The sequence below is a fragment of the Caenorhabditis remanei genome, chromosome V (genome assembly GCF_010183535.1).
Source record: "Caenorhabditis remanei strain PX506 chromosome V, whole genome shotgun sequence".
Lineage (NCBI taxonomy): Eukaryota > Metazoa > Nematoda > Chromadorea > Rhabditida > Rhabditidae > Caenorhabditis > Caenorhabditis remanei.
In genome coordinates, this window is record NC_071332.1 from 1,729,397 (window position 1) to 1,748,115 (window position 18,719).

Here is an 18,719-nt window from a genome sequence, read left to right on the forward strand (position 1 = left end):
CTCCCCCAGAATTATTGCTTTAAAACCCCTTCTTACAAAACATCCCATTAACTGACTGCCGTTCTCCGCCGGTTTTGCAGTTTTATTAGCTCGACACAGTTGTTACAACTGCGCGCCTCCTTGAGAAATATCTCTTTTTCTCTGAATCTCTCATTTTCGCACACAATTTCCTTTTGTTTCGGTAGAGCGCGGTTGTAACCTGCTTGCCGTACTAATATGTGTGTGTTGTAGACAGTCTCCTGGTCCCCGAATCAGGTTCCTGTCCCACTCCAAACTAAAATGTAATTTGTATCACTAAATTATTCGAATTTAGTTACTACTTATTACGTATTTTACTTTCTGTTAATTAACTCCCTTCTTCCCTGTCTCTTTAACCCAATTTCAGGCGGAAGTAATTTTCCATCATTCAAATCGCCGCCTAAATCGTGTCTGCGTCTCTCCAGTCAAGGTGCACGCTGTTTCGACGTGAGCAGGTCTCGCCACGCGCACACCTACTCAACGACTGTGACCGTACCCGACCGACTCCCCTCGACTGGCCTAAGCTTTTTATAATTTAGTGTTGTGTCGCTTTAAGTGTGTTCTTCTAACCGCTCTGTTATTGTGTTTTGTAAGAGAAGTAGTTTGAGAGCGTTCTGTAGTCACTCGAGAGCCTCCTTCATGTGTATCGGAGCCTTGCAGAGTTTCTATTGTGTTCCCTCGATAACTCTTTTCCCCTATTTCTCTCTTGTATTGTAAAAGGCAGAACCGAAAAGGTTTATGTGTGCAGTTCCTCGCGGAACATGCTTTTTATCCTAATAAAACGGTTCTTGTAAACACTTGAGTTATCAGCACCTCGGGCGCTTCCTATACCCTGAACCACTTAAATCGGGCTCATGTTCCCACCCTACTCGACACATTACCGGCGGCCTTCTGGAGACAGAAGGGGTGGCCACATGTGTCTTACCAGATGATTCCTTCACACAAATGACCTGCTCACACTTGTGAGATATACTCAAAAACAGTTAAATTCATTATTCATAAAGCTCCTGTGAGTTAATGAAACATAATAAATATAACTGTCAATTTTAAATCGGGAAAAATGCAAAACACAAAAAAATTAGGTTCGATAAGAAACAAAACTCTTAAAAGTGAGAATGAAAGCGTCTGCTTTCCTGAATGTGTATTTTTCATGCCGACGTTTTGTTCAATATTCTGTTCATTCACGAAATGAGTCATATAACAATATTATTCATTTTTCAGAAGTATATTGAGTTATTGTTCATGGTGAATACAAATTTGTGCTTCTCGTTATTCTTATACATTGAAAATGAAAAGACCGGAACATTCGATTCATTACGTGGTATCGTAGTCGCTGTCTGATTTTTGAAATCTGCCATCATTTCTTTTTGACAACGTAATGTGATCAAAGCCAATACACATTTCTTTGCGTCTCCAACATCGATACACTCCACGACTTTACCGAAAAACTCATACCAACTGAACGAGGTAAGACACCGATATTCAAACAGTCTCGGACGATGTTTGAAAATATCTGTCATAACTGCAACGAGTGTTTGCACATTCATGTACATTTTGTAATAATGATCATTACTTTGAACAAGGAGGTATTTTTGTGTGCATTTCTGAAAATTGATCTTTTTAGACGTACATATGAATCAGTTACCTGAGCGGATTGACCAATCTCTAAAACTTTTTGAACATCAGCATTTTTCTGGTTGACAGATAATATCCTAATATTCAATGATTTCTGTACAAAATCGTCTTGCAAAGTATCACAATGCATTCTGTAGAATTTTTCACTGGGATGATTCCACTGGTCAATATACGAAGTTGGGTTGTTTGTGTACAGTTCAATCAATTCATCGTAGTTATTTTGTAAAAAATTAAAATAATCGGTGTAGCAGACACTCTGGCCAATTTTCAGAACACATGGTTTCTCTTTCTTGAAAATTGTGTCAGCAGTGAACAAGTTTTCCCGAAACAACGAGAAATAGAAACAATGGAACATCTTTTTCCACTAACAAAACTAAACCCCGCTGTGCAATTGTGATCACTTGAATAAATCTTCTTCAATATTTGAGATATGCACGTATCGAATGAATACGCTCTGGTGCCGACATTATCGCAAGACGTTTCAAAAATATCTCTCTGCGATTTCCCTTTGAAACACTCAAGCCCAGACGCACATTCCTTGAATACATTTAATTCAATTAGTTCAAAATCAGTGTCTTACCATCACATTACGACATTGCTCCGTATAATTATTGAGTAAATCTGTTAGCGGAGGGTAGTAGTAAGAAATCCTTGACAGAGTTTCATTTTTCTTCTTCATTTCTTCTTGACAGGCATTGTTAGTTTCCGAAAGACAAATTGGTAAAGAGTAGTCGCTGCGATAAATCCAAGAGTTTACCAGAAGTGGAATTGAAAAAATGAGTATTAACTTGATCATTTCAAACAATAGTTTGTTCGACCTCCATGCGTGCGATATTTATACAAAAATTCACAGATTTGTTCAAAAGATCAGTGAAAAACCTGCAACATGTAAATAACCGCAACATTTAATCTTTTCTCATTTTAATCTCATAATTTTCACAAATTTATGAAATCATAGTAGATCAACCAAACTAGATAGTCGTTTGACACGGTGACAGTCATCGAGAGTGATTGTTCACTTTGGTCAAGATTGTTAAAATGATTCCTTTTTAATGTAGAAAAGCTGTGTCATTACAATAGTTGTTATGACTGAAATCACAGTGATTCTTGAGAACACCATAGCTGTCTTAACAGGAAACGAGGAAAATCTGAAGGAAGCGTTGGGAGGGTTCGCTCGATGCTCTGTCCCCGGAATTTGTATTTTGCATTTATTCTTATCAAATATTATCAATATATATGGGGCGAGAGGCTGAGAATGAGTCCCTCACGAGACCATTCAAAGGGTGGGTTAAAGTGAGAGATGTGGGGCAACAAATAAAAGAATGACCGGTATGAGGGGAATAAATAGAAGACATTATGAATTGAGAAATAAGGTACAATTATTGATTTAAAACCACTTCTCACGAAATATCCTAAAGACTGACTGGTCTTCTCCATCCGTTATAACGTATGTCTTGCCTAAGTTTCGCCCAATAATTCCTTGACATTGATCACCTGCTCACTCCGTGAGATGCTCCCGTGAATTAAAAAGAACAAAGTAAGTATACAAATCAATTGGAAATTGGCAAAAATGCAACACACAATGAAATTAGGTTTGATACAACGCAAAGTTCTTACCTCATGTTCAGTGGCCTTCGTTTTATTCGTAACTTTCCTCATCGTCCGTTTCTGCCCGGTTTGCAAGTATGATATTATTCATTGCGCTGTTCAGTAAAGTGAGAATTCCAGCGTCTGCCTCCCTGAGTTACTGCTTTCTTGTCCACATTTTTCCCAATACTCTGTTCATTAACGAAATTAGTCATTTAACAATATTATTCATTCATTCAGAAATATATTGACTTATTGTTCACAGTGAAAACAAACTTGCGTCTCTGGTTATTATTAAACACAGAAAATGAAAAGTCTGGAACATTTGATTGATTGCGTGGTCTCATGGTAACTGTCAGGTTTTGGAAATCCGCCAATATTTCTTCTTGACACCCTGGTGTGATAAAAGCCAATACACATTTCTCTGGGTCGTCGCCATCCATACACTCCACGACTTCACGGAAAAACTCAAACCAACTGAACGAAGAAAGACACCGGTATTCCAACAGTCTGGGACGATGTTTGAAAATATCGGTCATAACTGCAGGGAATGTTTGTATTTTCTTTATGAACATTTTGTAATAATTGTCATTTCCATAAACAATCAAAGATTTTTGTAGGCATTTCTGGAACTTGATATGTTTAGAAATTCATATGAATCAGTTACCTGAGCGGATTGACCAATCTCTAAAACTTTTTGAACATCAGCATTTTTCTGATTGACAGATAATATCCTAATATTCAATGATTTCTGTACAAAATCACTTCGTAAAACATCACAATGCATTCTGTAGAATTTTTCACTGGGATGATCCCATCGATCAATATCCGAAGCAGGGTTGTTTGTATATAGTTCAATCAATCCATCGTAGTTATCTTGTAAAAAATTGAAATCATCGGTTTTGCAGACACCCTGGCCAATGTTCAATACACATGTTTTCTCCGTCTTGAAAATTGTATCAGCAGTGAATAAGTTTTCCTAAAACGACAAGCAATGGAAACGAGGGAACATCTTTTTCACTAACAAAACTAAACCCTCCTGTGCAGTTGTGATCATTTGAGTGAATCTTCGTCACAATTTTATATAGACATGAATCGAAATCGTACCGTCTTGTGCCGACATCATCGCAAGACGTTTCAAAAATTTCCCTCTGCGATTTCCCTTTGAAGCACTCGAGCCCAGACGCACATTCCTTGAATTAACTTCATTTTATTAGTTCAGAATCATGGTCTTACCATAACATTACGACATTGATCCGTATAATTTTTGAGCGAATCTGTTAGCGGAGGGTATATGTGAGAAATTCTTCCCAGAGTTTCATTTTTCTTCTTCATTTCTTCTTGACAAGCATTGTTAGTTTCCGAAAGACAAATTGGAGGAGAGCCGTTTCGATCAATAAAAGACTTCACCAGAAGTGGAATCAAACATATGATTACTAACTTGAACATTTCAAACAGTCATTTCTTCGACCTCCATGCATGCGATATTTATACAAAAATTCACAAATCTGTTCAAAAGATCAGTTAAAATTTGCAACATGTAAATAAATGCAACATTTAATCTCCTCTCATTCTAATTCCATGATTTTCACAAATCTATGAAATCACGGTAGATCAACCAAACTAAATAGTCGTTTGACACGGTAACAGTCATCGAGAGTGAGTGATTGTTTGTCGCCTGTAATTTCATTTTCAATCCAGCTTAGCGGCCACCCAATCTGCGTGAACGTGCAGAATATTCAGAATATTTTAGATGAGATCACTTTGACTCATTCCGAAAAGAACAGTAATAGTTCATGACTAATTTTTAGTACCGGGGAGTAAAAACGAATTATTCAAGTATTGAGTGTGTTAAACTTCCAAGGTAAAAATAGTTTCTTTTCAATGTAGAAAGCCTGTGTCATTCCAATAATTGATATGATTGGAACTGCAATAATTATAAAGAACACCATTCGGGAGAACTTATAGGAAACGAGAGCTGATTAGAAGGGAGCGTTGAGGGGATCTGCTCAATACGCTATTCTTGGCATTATTGACTTAAAACTCTTTCTCACAAAACATCCTATAGACGGATTGACCTTTTTCGCTCGTTTTGCAGCCTTATTCATGTTTTCTCTGAGTACTCTGCTTTCCTGAGCTTGTACTTTTCTTCCCCTTGTTCTGCATAATACTATGTTCCTTCATGATATGAGTCGTATAACAATATTATTCATTCATTCAGAAATTTATCAATTTATTGTTCACAGTGAAAACAAACTTGCGCCTCTGGTTATTCTTAAACATAGAAAATGAAACGCCCGGAACATTCGATCCATTGCGTGGTGGCATAGTAACTGCCAGGTTTTGGAAATCTGCCAATATTTCATCTTGACAATGTGATCTGATGAAAGACAATACACACTTCTTTGCGTCTCCGCCATCCATACATTCCACTACTTCACGGAAAACCCCCCACCAACTGAACGAGGTGAGACACCGGTATTCCAACATCCTGGGACGACGTTCGAAAACATTGGTCATAACTGCAGGGAATGCTTGTATATTCTCGGAGACCATTTTGATATATCTTTCATATCCAGGAATAATGACAGGTTTTTGATTGCATTTCTGGAACTAGATCTTTTTAGACGTTCATATGACTCAATTACCTGAGCAGTTTGAGCAATTTCAACAACTTTTTGAACATCAGCATTTTCCTGGTTGACGGATAGTATACTAATATTTTTTGATTTCTGTACAAAATCGTTGTGCAAAACATCGCAATGCATTCTGTAGAATTTTTCACTGGGATGATTCCACTGATCAATATCCGAAGTTGGGCTGTTGTATACAGCTCAATCAATTCGTCGTAGTTATTTTGTAGAAAATCGAAATCATCGGTTTTGCAGACACCCTGGCCAATGTTTAAAATACATTGTTTCTCCTTCTTGAAAATTGTATCAGCAGTGAATAAGTTTTCCTGAAACGACGATTAATAAAAACAGTGGAACATCTCTTTCACTAACAAAACTAAACCCCGCTGTGCAATTGTGATCATTTGAATAAATCTTCTTCAAAATATTCCGTAAGCAATCATCAATTGAATACTGTAATGTGCCGACATCATCGCAAGACGTTTCAATAATTTCCCTCTGCGATTTCCCTTTGAAACACTCGAGCCCAGACGCACATTCCTTAAATACATTTGATTCAATTAGTTTAGAAACATGGTCTTACCATCACATTACGACATTGATCCGTATAAATATTGAATAAATCTGTTAGCGGATGGTGTATGTGATAAATTCTTTCCAGAGTTTCATTTTTCTTCTTCATTTCTTCTTGACATGCATTGTTAGTTTCCGAAAGACAAATTGGAAAACGGTCGTCGCTGCGATGGACATAAGAGTGTACCAGAAGTGGAATTAAAAAAATGAGTACTAACTTGAACATTTCAAACAATAGTTTGTTCGACCTCCATGCGTGCGATATTTATACAAAAATTCACAAATCAGTTCAAAAGATCAATGAAAGACCTGCAAAATGTGAATAACCGCAACATTTAATCTCTTTCACTTTAATCACATAATTTTCACAAATCTGTGACATAATAGTAGATCAACCAAACTAAATACTTGATGAGAACGGTGACAGTCATCGAGAATGATTGTTTGCCGGGGTCAAGATTTTTTGCTTGTTGTCTTGAAATTTCAAAGATTCTGAAAGCACCTGCAAATGTGTTTAAAAAAAGATTTATTTCATAGTTGTTTATATTTTTAAATAAAGCTCCCTTGAGCTTTATATGAGAGTTTTAAAATTATTTTTCACATCGTCCGTTTCCGCAATACTCTGTTCATTCATACAATGAATCATATAACAATATTATTCATTCACTCAGAAATTTATCAATTTATTTTTCACAGTGAAAACGAATTTGTGTCTCTGGTTATTCTTAAACATTGAAAATGAAACGCCCGGAACATTCGATCTCTTGCTTGGTGGCATGGTAACTGTCAGATCTTCGAAATCAGCCAATATTTCATCTTGACAATATTTTCTGATCAAAGACAATACACACTTCTTTGTGTCTCCGCCATTCATACATTCCATTGCTCCATCGAAAAAGTCAATCCAGCCGAACGAGCTAAGACACCGGTATTCCAATAGTCTTGGGCGACGTTTGAAAATATCGGTCATAACTGCAACGAATGGTTGCACATTCTTGTACATGTTGTAATAATGGTCATCATTTTGAACAGGGAGGTATCTTTGTGTGCATTTCTGAAAATTGATCTTTTTAGACGTACATATGAATCAGTTACCTGAGCGGATTGACCAATCTCAACAACTTTTTGAACATCAGCATTTTTCTGATTGACAGAGGTTATCATAATACCTAATGATTTCTGTACAAAATCGTCTTGCAATGCATCACAATGCATTCTGTAGAATTTTTCACTGGGATGATCCCATTGATCATTATCCGAAGTAGGGTTTTTTGTGTACAGTTCAATCAAATCATCGTAGTTATTTTGTAGAAAATTGAAATCATCGGTTTTGCAGACACCCTGGCCAATGTTCAAAACACATTGTTTCTCCTTCTTGAAAATTGTATCAGCAGTGAATAAGTTTTCCTGAAACGTCGAGAAATAAAAACAGTGGAACATCCTTTTCACTAACAAAACTGAAACCTGTTGTGCAGTTGTGATCATTTGAATAAATCTTCATCACAATTTTATAAAGGCATGAATCGACATTATACCAGTGTTTGCCGACAGTATCGCAAGATGTTTCAAAAATTTCCCTCTGCGATTTCCCTTTAAAGCACTCGATCCCAGACGCACATTCCTTGAATACATTTAATTTAATTGGTTTAGAATCATGGTCTTACCATCACTTTATGACATTGCTCCGTATAACTGTTGAATAAATCTGTTAGCGGAGGGTTGTAGTAAGGAATAGTTTTCAGCGTTTCATTTTTTTGCTTCATTTCTTCTTGACAAGCATTATTAGTTTCCGAAAGACAAATTGGAGGAGAGCCGTTTCGATCAATAAAAGACTTCACCAGAAGTGGAATCAAACATATGATTACTAACTTGAACATTTCAAACAGTCATTTCTTCGACCTCCATGCATGCGATATTTATACAAAAATTCACAAATCTGTTCAAAAGATCAGTGAAAACCTGCAACATGTAAATATCCGCAACATTTAATCTCCTCTCATTCTAATTCCATGATTTTCACAAATCTATGAAATCATAGTAGATCAACAAAACTAAATAGTCGTTTGACACGGTGACAGTCATCGAGAATGATTGTTTGCCTCGGTCAAATTTCGTTTTCAATCCAGCTTAGCGCCCACCCAATCTGCTTGAACGTGCAGAATATTCAGAATATTTTAGATGAGATCACTTTGACTCATTCCGAAAAGAACAGTAATAGTTCATGACTATTTTCTAGTACCGGGGAGTGAACGCGAATTAACACTTTCTCACGAAATGTCCCAATGAATGACTAACTTTCTCCGCTCGTTTCGCAGCCTTAAGTATGTTTTGTCTAATTGCTTCTTTATTTCATGACTCATTAACCTCCCGGAAGTAAAAAAAAAAGAACGTAATAAATATAATAGTCAAAATAAGTCGGCAGAAATGCAACACACATTAAAATTAGGTTCTATGCGAAGAAATGTTCCGAATGCAACTTATTTCTCATCATTCGTTTCGGTCCGGTTCGCAAGTATGATATTATTCATTGAACTAGTCAATAAAGTGAGAATTCTAGCGTTTGCCTCCCTGGTTAGTGCTTTCTTGTACAATACTCTGTTCATTCATGCAAAGAATTATATAACAGTATTATTCATTCATTCATAACTTTATTAATTATTGTTCACAGTGAAAACAAATTTGCGTCTCTGGTTATTCTTAGACATTGAAAATGAAAAGTCGGGAAAATTCGATTCATTGTGTGGTGTCATAGGAACTGTGGGATTTTTCAAATGTGCCAACACTTCGTTTGGACAACGTAAGTGGAGAAAAGCCAATATACATTTCTTTGCGTCTCCGACATCCATACAATCCATTACTCCACGGAAAACCTCCAAACGGTAAAAGTCAAGAAACACGCATTCCAACAGTCTGGGACGATGTTTGAAAATATTGGTCAAAACTGCAACGAATGCTTGAATATTCCTGACTAACTGACTGTAATAATTGTCAAAGCGAACAACAAGAGACTTTTGTAGGCATTTCTGGAACTTAATATCTTTAGATCTTTAGAAGTTATCATGAATCAGTTACGTGAGCCATTTGAGCAGTCTCTAAAACTTTTTGAACATCGGAATTTTCCTGGTTTATAGATAGTGTCGTAATGTTATACAATTTGTGTACAAAATCACTTCCCAAAACATCACAATGCATTCTGTAGAATTTTTCACTGGGATGATCCCATCCATCCTCATCCGAAGTAGGCTTGTTTGTATATAGTTCAATCAATTCATCGTAGTTATTTAGTAGAAAATTAAAATCATCGGTTTTGCAGATATCCTGGCCAATGTTTAAAATACATTGTTTCTCCTTCTTGAAAATCGTATCAGCAGTGAAAAAGTTTTCCTGAAACGACGAGAAATAAAAACAAGAGAACATCTCTTTCACTAACAAAACTAAAACCTGCTGTGCAGTTGTGATCATTTGAATAAATCTTCTCCAAAATGTGATATATGCAAAAATCGAATGAATACCACCCTGAGCGGACATTATCGCAAGACGTTTCAAAAATTTCCCTCTGCGATTTTCCTTTGAAGCACTCGAGTCCAGAGGCGCATTCCTTGAATAAATTTAATTTAATTAGTTCAAAATCATGGTCTTACCATCACATTACGACATTGATCCGTATAAATATTGAATAATTCTGTTAGCGGATGGTGTATGTGATAAATTCTTTCCAGAGTTTCATTTTTCTTCTTCATTTCTTCTTGACAAGCATTATTAGTTTCCGAACGACAAATTGGAGATTCATTGCGTGGTGTCAAAGTAACTGTCTGATTTTTGAAGTCTGTCATCATTTCCTTTTGACAATGTAATGTGATGAAAGACCATACACATTTCTTTGCATCTCCGACATCCATACATTCACACACTTCATAATAAACCGTAAACCAACTGACCGAAGAAAGACACGGGTATTCTAAGAGTCTGGGACGATGTTTGAAAATATTGGACATAACGGCAACGAATGCATGCATATTCTTGAATATTTTGTAATATTTGTCATTTCCATGAATAATCAAAGATTTTTGTATGCATTTCTGAAACTTGATATTTTTTAGAAATTTATATGAATCAGTTACCTGAGCGGATTGACCAATCACTGAAACTTTTTGAACATCAGCATTTTCCTGGTTGACGGATAATATACTAATATTTTTTGATTTCTGTTCAAAATCGGTTCGCAAAACATCACAATGCAGCATGTAGAATTTTTCACTGGGATGATCCCATAGATCAATATCCGAAGTAGGCCTGTTTGTGTATAGTTCAATCAATTCATCGTAGTTATTTTGTAAATAGTTAAAAAACTCGGTTTTGCAGACACCCAGACCAATGTTCAAAACACATTGTTTCTCCTTTTTGAAAATTGTATCAGCAGTGAATAAGTTTTCCTGAAACGACGAATAAATGGAAAACAATGTAACATCTCCTTCACTAACAAAGCTAAACCCTGCTGTGCAGTTGTGATCATTTGAATAAATCTTTAATAAAATTCGAAAGAAGCATGAATCGAAATAATACCATCTTGAACCGACCATATCGCAAGACGTTTCAAAAATTTCCCTCTGTGATTTCCCTTGGAAGCACTCGAGCCCAGAAGCGCATTCCTTGAATTAAATTAAATTGATTCGTTTAGAATCATGGTCTTACCATCACATTACGGCATTGCTCCGTATAATTTTTGAGCGAATCTGTTAGCGGAGGGTAGTAGGTGTTAGTAATTTCTATCAGAGTTTCATTTTTCTGCTTCAGTTCTTCTTGACAAGCATTGTTAGTTTCCGAGAGACAAACTGGAGGAGTGCCGTCGCTGCGAACAATCGAAGACTTCACCAGAACTGGACTTAAAAGAATGAGAACTAACTTGATCATTTCAAACAATAGTTAGTTCGACCTCCGTGCGTGCGATATTTATACAAAAAATTTACAGATTTGTTCAAAAGATCAATGAGAGACCTGCAACTTGTAAATAACCGCAACATTTAATCTCTTCTCATTCTAATCTCCCGATTTTCGCATATCTATGAAATAATAGTGAATCAACCAAACTAAATAGTCGTTTGACACGGTGACAGTCATCGAGAATAATTGTTTGCCTTGGGAAGAAAAGTATTTCAAAAAAAAGATTTATTTCATAGTTAGCTTTACTTTCAAATAAAACTCCCGTATGTTAAAAAAAAAACATAATAAATATACCAGTCAAATTCAAATCGGCAAAAATGCAACACACAATAAAATTAAGTGAGATCAATGGGCTTCGATACGAAGCAAACTTCTCAACCCTCATGTTCAGTAGCCTTCGTTTTCTGCATCATTTTTCTCATCGTATTCCGGAAGTTCTTATTAAGACACATGTAGATCAAAGGGTTGAAGCAGGAGTGGGCGTAACCTGGAAAAGGAAAACATGTATTGGAGGTGGGGGGTCTTATTAAAAAACAAACCTAGCCATGAGGTGTAGACGAACAATGTGAGATGCAATGGGGTGTTGATGTTAACATGGAATCCCATTAGCACACCGCGGAAGATGGAAATGCAGAAGTAGGGAATCCAGCAGATCAGGAAGGCGACTGGAATTTTAGATTATTTTTTGTTTTTTTATTGAGACACAGTTTTCAGGACTCACTTAGAATAGCAGCGACCACCCTAGTAGCCCTTGACTCCCTACGAATCGCCATGGATTCCCGTCGCTTTCTTCTGATGGCTCTTGTCACCTGGGTGGCAATCCTCCGTAACTTCCCCCGACTTATGGTTGACATCTTCTTCTGTGGAGAGCCTGTACGATCCACCGTAATATCCACACTAGCCTTGCCACCTCGCACTTGCTGCCTATCGAATACAGCAGCGCGGATTGTGGACCACGCAGAGGATCTTCTGGAGTCACACTCGAACGTGGACTCGGTCCCATCTGTCAAACTGCTCCCGTAGCTATTCATTGAAATCCTACGGTAGGTGTCACTGGACCCGCTGGCAGAGGTGTAGGAAGAGTGGCTGGAGTTACTGGGTACACTGCAAGGGGATGGGCAATCGAAGAGTCTTGGCACTTGAAGAAGTGAAGTACAGTTGGTGGGAGCCTCTTTGGTGTTAGGTGTCGCTGGTGGCGTGTTCACCGACATCATCGCAGGGACCATAAGGAATGTTGGCGCAGGAATTGATGGCGAGTACCGCGGCTCCTTTTGTTGTTGAGATTTCTTTGTGTAGTGATGAGTAGGTGGTCCTAGCAATGGTTTCTGGCTTGCTTCAGTGGACACCGAGTCCTCATGAGAATCGGTTTTGGAGAGCGATGTGGAGGTCTTGGGGAGCATCGCTATCACAGTTTCAGCGATGCTAGAGCCACTGGATAACTTGTGCATGATGGCGGATCCCTCGGTGTCCTTCTCCTCGGATTCTTCACCGGGTGGTGGGGTAGTTGGCTCGTTGACAGTGGTGAGCGATGGGAAGTGGTACGCTGTAACTGAAGGGGATTGTGTGCGGGTTTCGAGTGTAGTCCTAAGTTTTCCGTGGGAGCAAAAACTATGTGATATAAGATTTAGGAAAGCTGAAAACTCGCTGATTTCAAAAATGCATTGAAATTTTGTCATTGCTGCTGAGTTCCGCTAAGAATCTTCATTTTCAGTAATTTTCAATGGAAACGCTTCAAATGCGCGCCAGTACAAGTAAAATGTAATCTGGCGCATAGCCAAACGGACTCTGGTGAACGCTTTTTTTAATTTTCGGTTTTAATGAATAAAAATACTAAAGCTTAGGTTACATCCACCAATTTTAATAGAAAATTGCAATTTTTCATTTTTAGTCGTTTTTTCTACTATTTCAGCTAAAAAGTCGCCATTTTCAGCAATTTTTTCGGGTTTTTTGGCTCAAATTGCTCATTTTGCTCCTGCAATTTGTCATGTCTATTGAAATTTCCTCTCACTTCCACAATACCCTGTGAGAGAAATAGTTTTGAAGTGTTAAAAATTGAAAAAAAAAATCGGAGCCGTGATATTCTTACTCAGAACCAACTCCGATCATTTGATCCTGTTTTTTTCAAAAGCCATGTATCAACGTTGAAAACTTATAAAATATTTAAAATCGGAATGTTTTCAGGTTTTTAAATATATCTGACACCCTACCCTTACTCCATGGTATACTGTAAGGAAGGGCTCCGAGTGACCGTGAAGTTATGGGACGTGACCGATATCATTAGAAAGCTGAAAAAACACTGATTTTAAATATATATTCAGTTGTTGCCCTCGAGGACTGGTATTCGAGAAAAATGAGGTCAAGGTTTCGATCACTGACAAGTCATTACTTTACCGAAGTGTGAAAAATGCATGGTTTAGGTGGTGGTGAACTTTGACCCTTCCCCATGCCACACCGCCTCACTATCGCATAGACCACGCTGCCGATATTTTTCTCGAATACCAGGCCTCGAGAGAAAAAAACTGAATATATATATGGAATCAGCGTGATTTCAGCTTTCTAATGACATAGGTCACGTCTTGTAACTTTTCGGTCACTCGGGGACCTTCTCCCTAATCCGTTTGCTCTTCCGCGAGGACTACACTAGACACGGAAATAAACTCCACGAAAACTCCCACATTCATTAAGATCCCATTCACTAGCTGAATTGAATACAAATTCTGACTCACTATCATGTATCGTAGATCTCCTTCTCCCCGCGCGCACTTCTTGATAAGCCTTTTGAAACGCTTGCATAATAGGCACACCGTTCGGATTCTCGGAGGTGCTCGACCTTCGGCGCTCGTAGATCACACGCTGCAACATATTTGTAAACCAAGGGATTCTTGATTCTGACTGGAATACCTTCCGCTCATCGCTCAACTTCCGGACCTCTTCCTCACTTTGCTTTCTCCTTCCCGCCTCACACCCTAACAGCTCCTCTTCCCTCATTAAATTATGATGATGTTCATCTTTCATCTGATCCATCGACGCCATATTCACCGAGACATCCATCGATGGTGGGTCTGGAACTATTGAGACCCGCTTCTTGGCTGCCAGGAGCCGGTCGTGAGCCAGAGTCTCTGCACAGATTGTGGGAGATCGCCATCTGGAAGTGAAACGTGAGAAATTTGAAATTAAATTCACAATTTTAATTTTGATCCCCAATTTTGGTGCCCTAATGTCATTTATGTCAGTTTCTATGTGTGTATGTGCTTTGAGTCGAAAATTGCGAATTTGTGGTGGTTCATCTAGCAGCGAGGGCAGTATTGCTGAATAAATAAGCAAGAATGAGAAAGAGAAATTTAATTAAAAGTTGAAGTTGCAATTTTTCTCTTTTGCTGCTAGTCTAGATGGCATTTAGAGCCTCATTCTTATTTGTGTCGTGGAAAAATGGAAAACCACCTGCGAATTTTGAATAGATAGGAATTTATAGAAATTCTTGGAATGCGGTTTTTGATTTCTGACAGATGAAGGGTATTTCAAAGATCTAAATTAGCACAGATTTGAAAAAAACTGGTTGAAAAGAAAGTTCACTGAGTAGCGACTCAGGAATGATTGGAGCAAATCATGGAGCATATGACTAAAATGCTGAAATTATAAGGATTCTGATTCTGGTCTCAAATTTTTCGAGCTACGTTTTTAACCTGAGCTACACAACTCTTATTCAGAGTCTTGAATCTTCACACTAAAAGTTCTGTAACTCCACACGTTTTTGATCTAGACAAAATTTGAAAACAGATTCAGAATCCTTACAAATTCTGCTTTTTAGCCATGTAATGAGAAATTCATGTTTAACAGGTATTGGCATCGACTATGAAAAAAACTGGAGTAAAGATAGTTTAAAAAAAAGTATTTCATTTTTTTGAAAAGCTGTTTTCACGAGGATTCTGAATCTGCATTCAAAAATTTTCTAAGAGTAAAACGAACCGAGATACACGTAAATTGTTTTGAATTTGTTTTGAATTTGCTCCAACCATTCTTGAGTCGCTACTCAGTGAACTTTCTATTCAATCAGTTTTTGTCAAGTCTGTGCTATTATATTTAGATCGATAAAATAGAAACGCGGATTTTAAATCTATTAACTTTTGCAGTAGGGCGCAATTGCATGGATTCCGATTCCTTCAATTTTCAAAATTTCAGTGTGCTACCGTACCCATTCCCAATTTTTTCTCTCCTATTCCATATTCAATTCATCCTTGTTCTCCTCAACACGTGATCAAGTGCGAGAAAAGATATAACAGGCGATAAATTTCCCCAAGGGCCTCCTTTTCATCTATCCACTCAACTCAACTCTATGGCGAACCGATTCAATTTGTTCTTGATTGGTTTTTTTCTCCTTCTCCTCCTTCCCTTTTCTTTTCTTCCACCAAATAAGAGAAAGCTCATAAAATTGGGAGAGAGTTTAGGCAGCCTGCTTCCTAAGCACCAATCCAATCAACTCACCTCTGTTGAGGCTTCGCCACAATATGGATGTCCGGCTGGCTCGGAGATCGCTCCTTGCTTCCGCCGCTCTGTCTTCTCGTGGGACTGCCAGACTGCGATCCTGTTTGTGACATCCGTGAGCCGCGACGTGATCGCACTTCCTCGATGATGACACGTGGCAACGAGTGACGACGTTCGCGGTCTCCGCCTCGATGCGTCAACTGGCCGAACATGTAGAGCTGATGGTTGCGTAGCTTCTTGAAGATTTTCATATAGAGGTAGACGACGATAGCGCCAGGAAGGAAAAATGATAAGAATGAGGATAACACAATGTATTGAGGGTTGGAGATCCAGCAAATACCATCGAAAGAATCCCGTTGCTCCATGAACAAAGTGGAGCTCACTGCGAGAGCCATCAGCCAGATCATCACTACATATGGCACGGTAGAAGTTGACACTGAATGTCGCTGATACTCTGTTGGGAACATAATCGCAAAATATCTGTCCAGACTAATCGCCACCAGATGTACTATGCTTGCTGTAGTGGAGAAGACTCCTGAAACCAGGTGAAATTGACACCAGGTGTAACCCAACGTCCAATGATCGTTGTGCATTTTGTAGTAGAGAGAAAGGGGCATCACGATCAACCCGACCAGAAGATCAGACACTGCTAGCGAGGCGATAAACTTGTTAGTGGTGACGGACCGAAGTTTGCGGTCTACGGCCACCGCGAATATGACCATTGTGTTGCCGAAGACTACCAGGATGATAAGGAGTAGGAGGAAGGCGTGGAACGCGTTGTATTGGAAGGATGTTGTAGGGTCATCCTGGAAGTTTTTTTAGTTTTAAGCAAACTTTTTAAGGTTTTTAATGTTTTTAAAGGTTTTTAAGGTTATTTTAGGCTTCACTTTTTTTGAGAGGAATCACAATCTACAGATTGTGAAAAATTTCATAAGTATGCCAAAACGGGCCGACACGGGCCGGCCCGTAACTTGCTTAAAACGCAATATTATGAGCTGAAAAGTATACCAAAATGTAGATCTCGACGAGTTCTATATTTGTGGCCTACAACAGGCCTGATACCGTATCTTTAATGCGGCGCGAGCCGGTCTGGAATGGATTTTTTGGCTACTTTTGCGTTTTTTGAGATTTTTTTGGCGTTTTTTGGCGTTTTTGGCGTTTTTTGGTCCCTTTTTTGGCCCGCGACACGTGTACAATCCGCCATCCGACCGGTTTGTACCGCGGCCTAAAAACAAATGCCAAAAAAGCAAAAAACGCCCAAAAAACACAAAAAACGGCAAAAATCGCAAAAATTTCTAAAAACGTCATTATAGCCCGGTCCATGGCACATTACCGAACCACCAACCAACCCATAGTATGTCACAGACATAGAACTCGTCGAGATCTACATTTTGGTATATTTTTCAGATCATAATGTAGCGTTTCAAGCGAGATACGCGCCGTATAATTCAAAAATTTCAAAAATTTTTAAAAATACCTGCAGGATTTGTTGAGTATCGTTAGAAAACATGTTTTGACACACACAATTTATGTTTTTGGCATTGTTGCAGATGTAGAGCTGAAAATTGGGAAAAAAGTTTGGCTGAAAACTCCCTGAGCAAAAGGGAAAACGTTATGGGGCGGAACCCCGTCGACTAATTGAAAGTAAGTCGTGAGTGAGCAAGCAAGTTGAGACAAAACATTCAAAGAAAAAAACCCCCCATCACGTCATCTGATAAGGCTTGAGGTGTCAAGGAGCAGGACCAGTGGTCAGTCAACAAATAAATATTTTTTCGGCGGAGCCAGTGCAAAGGCTCAAGGGCTCTGGGCTTGGCGGAGCGGACAAGAAGTGGGTGTGAAGAAATGGGGGGTAGAGGGGGGAGTGTACATAGAAAGGATGGCTCTTAATTGAATGAGGGCAGGCAGAATGGGGGGGGGGGGATAGAGAAAAAGTTCATGTTCTCGAGCTAGAGTAAATTCTCACGGTTTTTCTTTTTTTCCTTTTTTCCAGACCAAGTTCTATATACTGGCTGCCGCGCATGACCGCCGCTATGAATGAATAGAAATGAGATGATGATACGAATTCTCTGCCCGCCCTATGGGGCGGTATGAGTAACTTAGCCTAGGGACGTAAAATGTTTTAATATTTGCTTTGCTGAAAAATCCTGAATCGAAAATAGAACGTTTGAATCTTGAATCATCATAGTAAAGTGTGTGGGTTCAAGGATCAGAGATGAGAGGAGATGGGTGGGTGGAGATAGGGGAGGTTAGGATAGGTTAAGACTTGACACTTTTCGGAATTTGAATGTTGTTTCTTGTGTGATAATCCCAGGAGGGGAAAGCCCTGAATGAATTTGGGATTAGTTTTGTTTTTAATTTTCTGATCTACACGCAATTTTTTGTAAGGTTTCTTAAAGTTTCCCCCTGGAAATATTTTGATTTTTTGAATTTTGAACGCCGATACTTTGCAGTTGAAAAAATGAGTTAGAGAGAGCGCAGAGAAGCGAGACAGTCTGGCTTCTCTGCACGCTCACGCTCTCTCACTCTCTTGCCACACCGTAGCCTATCTTTAAAGGCACATATCTCAAAACCTAGGAAAGCTAGAAAAATGTTGTCAACTACAAAAATGTAGAGCATAAAATTTCACACATTTTATAAGTTAAAAATATTTTGATAGCTGTTTGCGTTCTAAGGATATAAGCATTTGAAGAAAAGCAAACGGAAAAGGGAGAGGAGAGACGAAGAGAAGTCAGACACCCTTATTTCTCTGGACTCTCCCGTTCGGTTCGGGTACCAATCTTTAAAAACTAGAAAAAAGTAGACAACTAAAAAAAGTGTTCCAGATTTTAGCTGTATATCTCAAAAACTAGG

The 18,719-nt window shown here is 38.5% G+C and overlaps 3 protein-coding genes across 3 annotated transcripts; all 3 read right to left on the reverse strand.

Annotated features, from left to right (window-relative positions):
* Positions 1 to 1,235: 1,235 nt before the first annotated feature.
* GCK72_016725 (uncharacterized protein) lies at positions 1,236 to 4,689 on the reverse strand (the record flags this gene model as incomplete). Its single annotated transcript, XM_053731651.1, has 4 exons — positions 1,236 to 1,622; positions 3,908 to 4,219; positions 4,266 to 4,433; positions 4,477 to 4,689. The coding sequence occupies 4 exons, from the start codon at positions 4,687 to 4,689 to the stop codon at positions 1,236 to 1,238; spliced, it is 1,080 nt and encodes a 359-aa protein (XP_053580564.1).
* A 1,195-nt stretch (positions 4,690 to 5,884) lies between these two features.
* GCK72_016726 (uncharacterized protein) lies at positions 5,885 to 11,357 on the reverse strand (the record flags this gene model as incomplete). Its single annotated transcript, XM_053731652.1, has 11 exons — positions 5,885 to 6,199; positions 6,246 to 6,413; positions 7,201 to 7,440; positions 7,542 to 7,853; positions 9,203 to 9,469; positions 9,519 to 9,830; positions 9,877 to 10,044; positions 10,088 to 10,525; positions 10,568 to 10,879; positions 10,928 to 11,095; positions 11,139 to 11,357. The coding sequence occupies 11 exons, from the start codon at positions 11,355 to 11,357 to the stop codon at positions 5,885 to 5,887; spliced, it is 2,919 nt and encodes a 972-aa protein (XP_053580565.1).
* A 404-nt stretch (positions 11,358 to 11,761) lies between these two features.
* On the reverse strand, positions 11,762 to 17,379 carry GCK72_016727 (uncharacterized protein; the record flags this gene model as incomplete). The annotated part of the gene is made up of 7 exons (XM_053731653.1): positions 11,762 to 11,874; positions 11,927 to 12,052; positions 12,109 to 12,936; positions 14,114 to 14,240; positions 14,289 to 14,532; positions 15,870 to 16,675; positions 17,347 to 17,379. 7 exons carry the CDS (start codon positions 17,377 to 17,379, stop codon positions 11,762 to 11,764), a joined length of 2,277 nt encoding a protein of 758 aa, XP_053580566.1.
* Between the last annotated feature and the right edge of the window lie 1,340 nt (positions 17,380 to 18,719).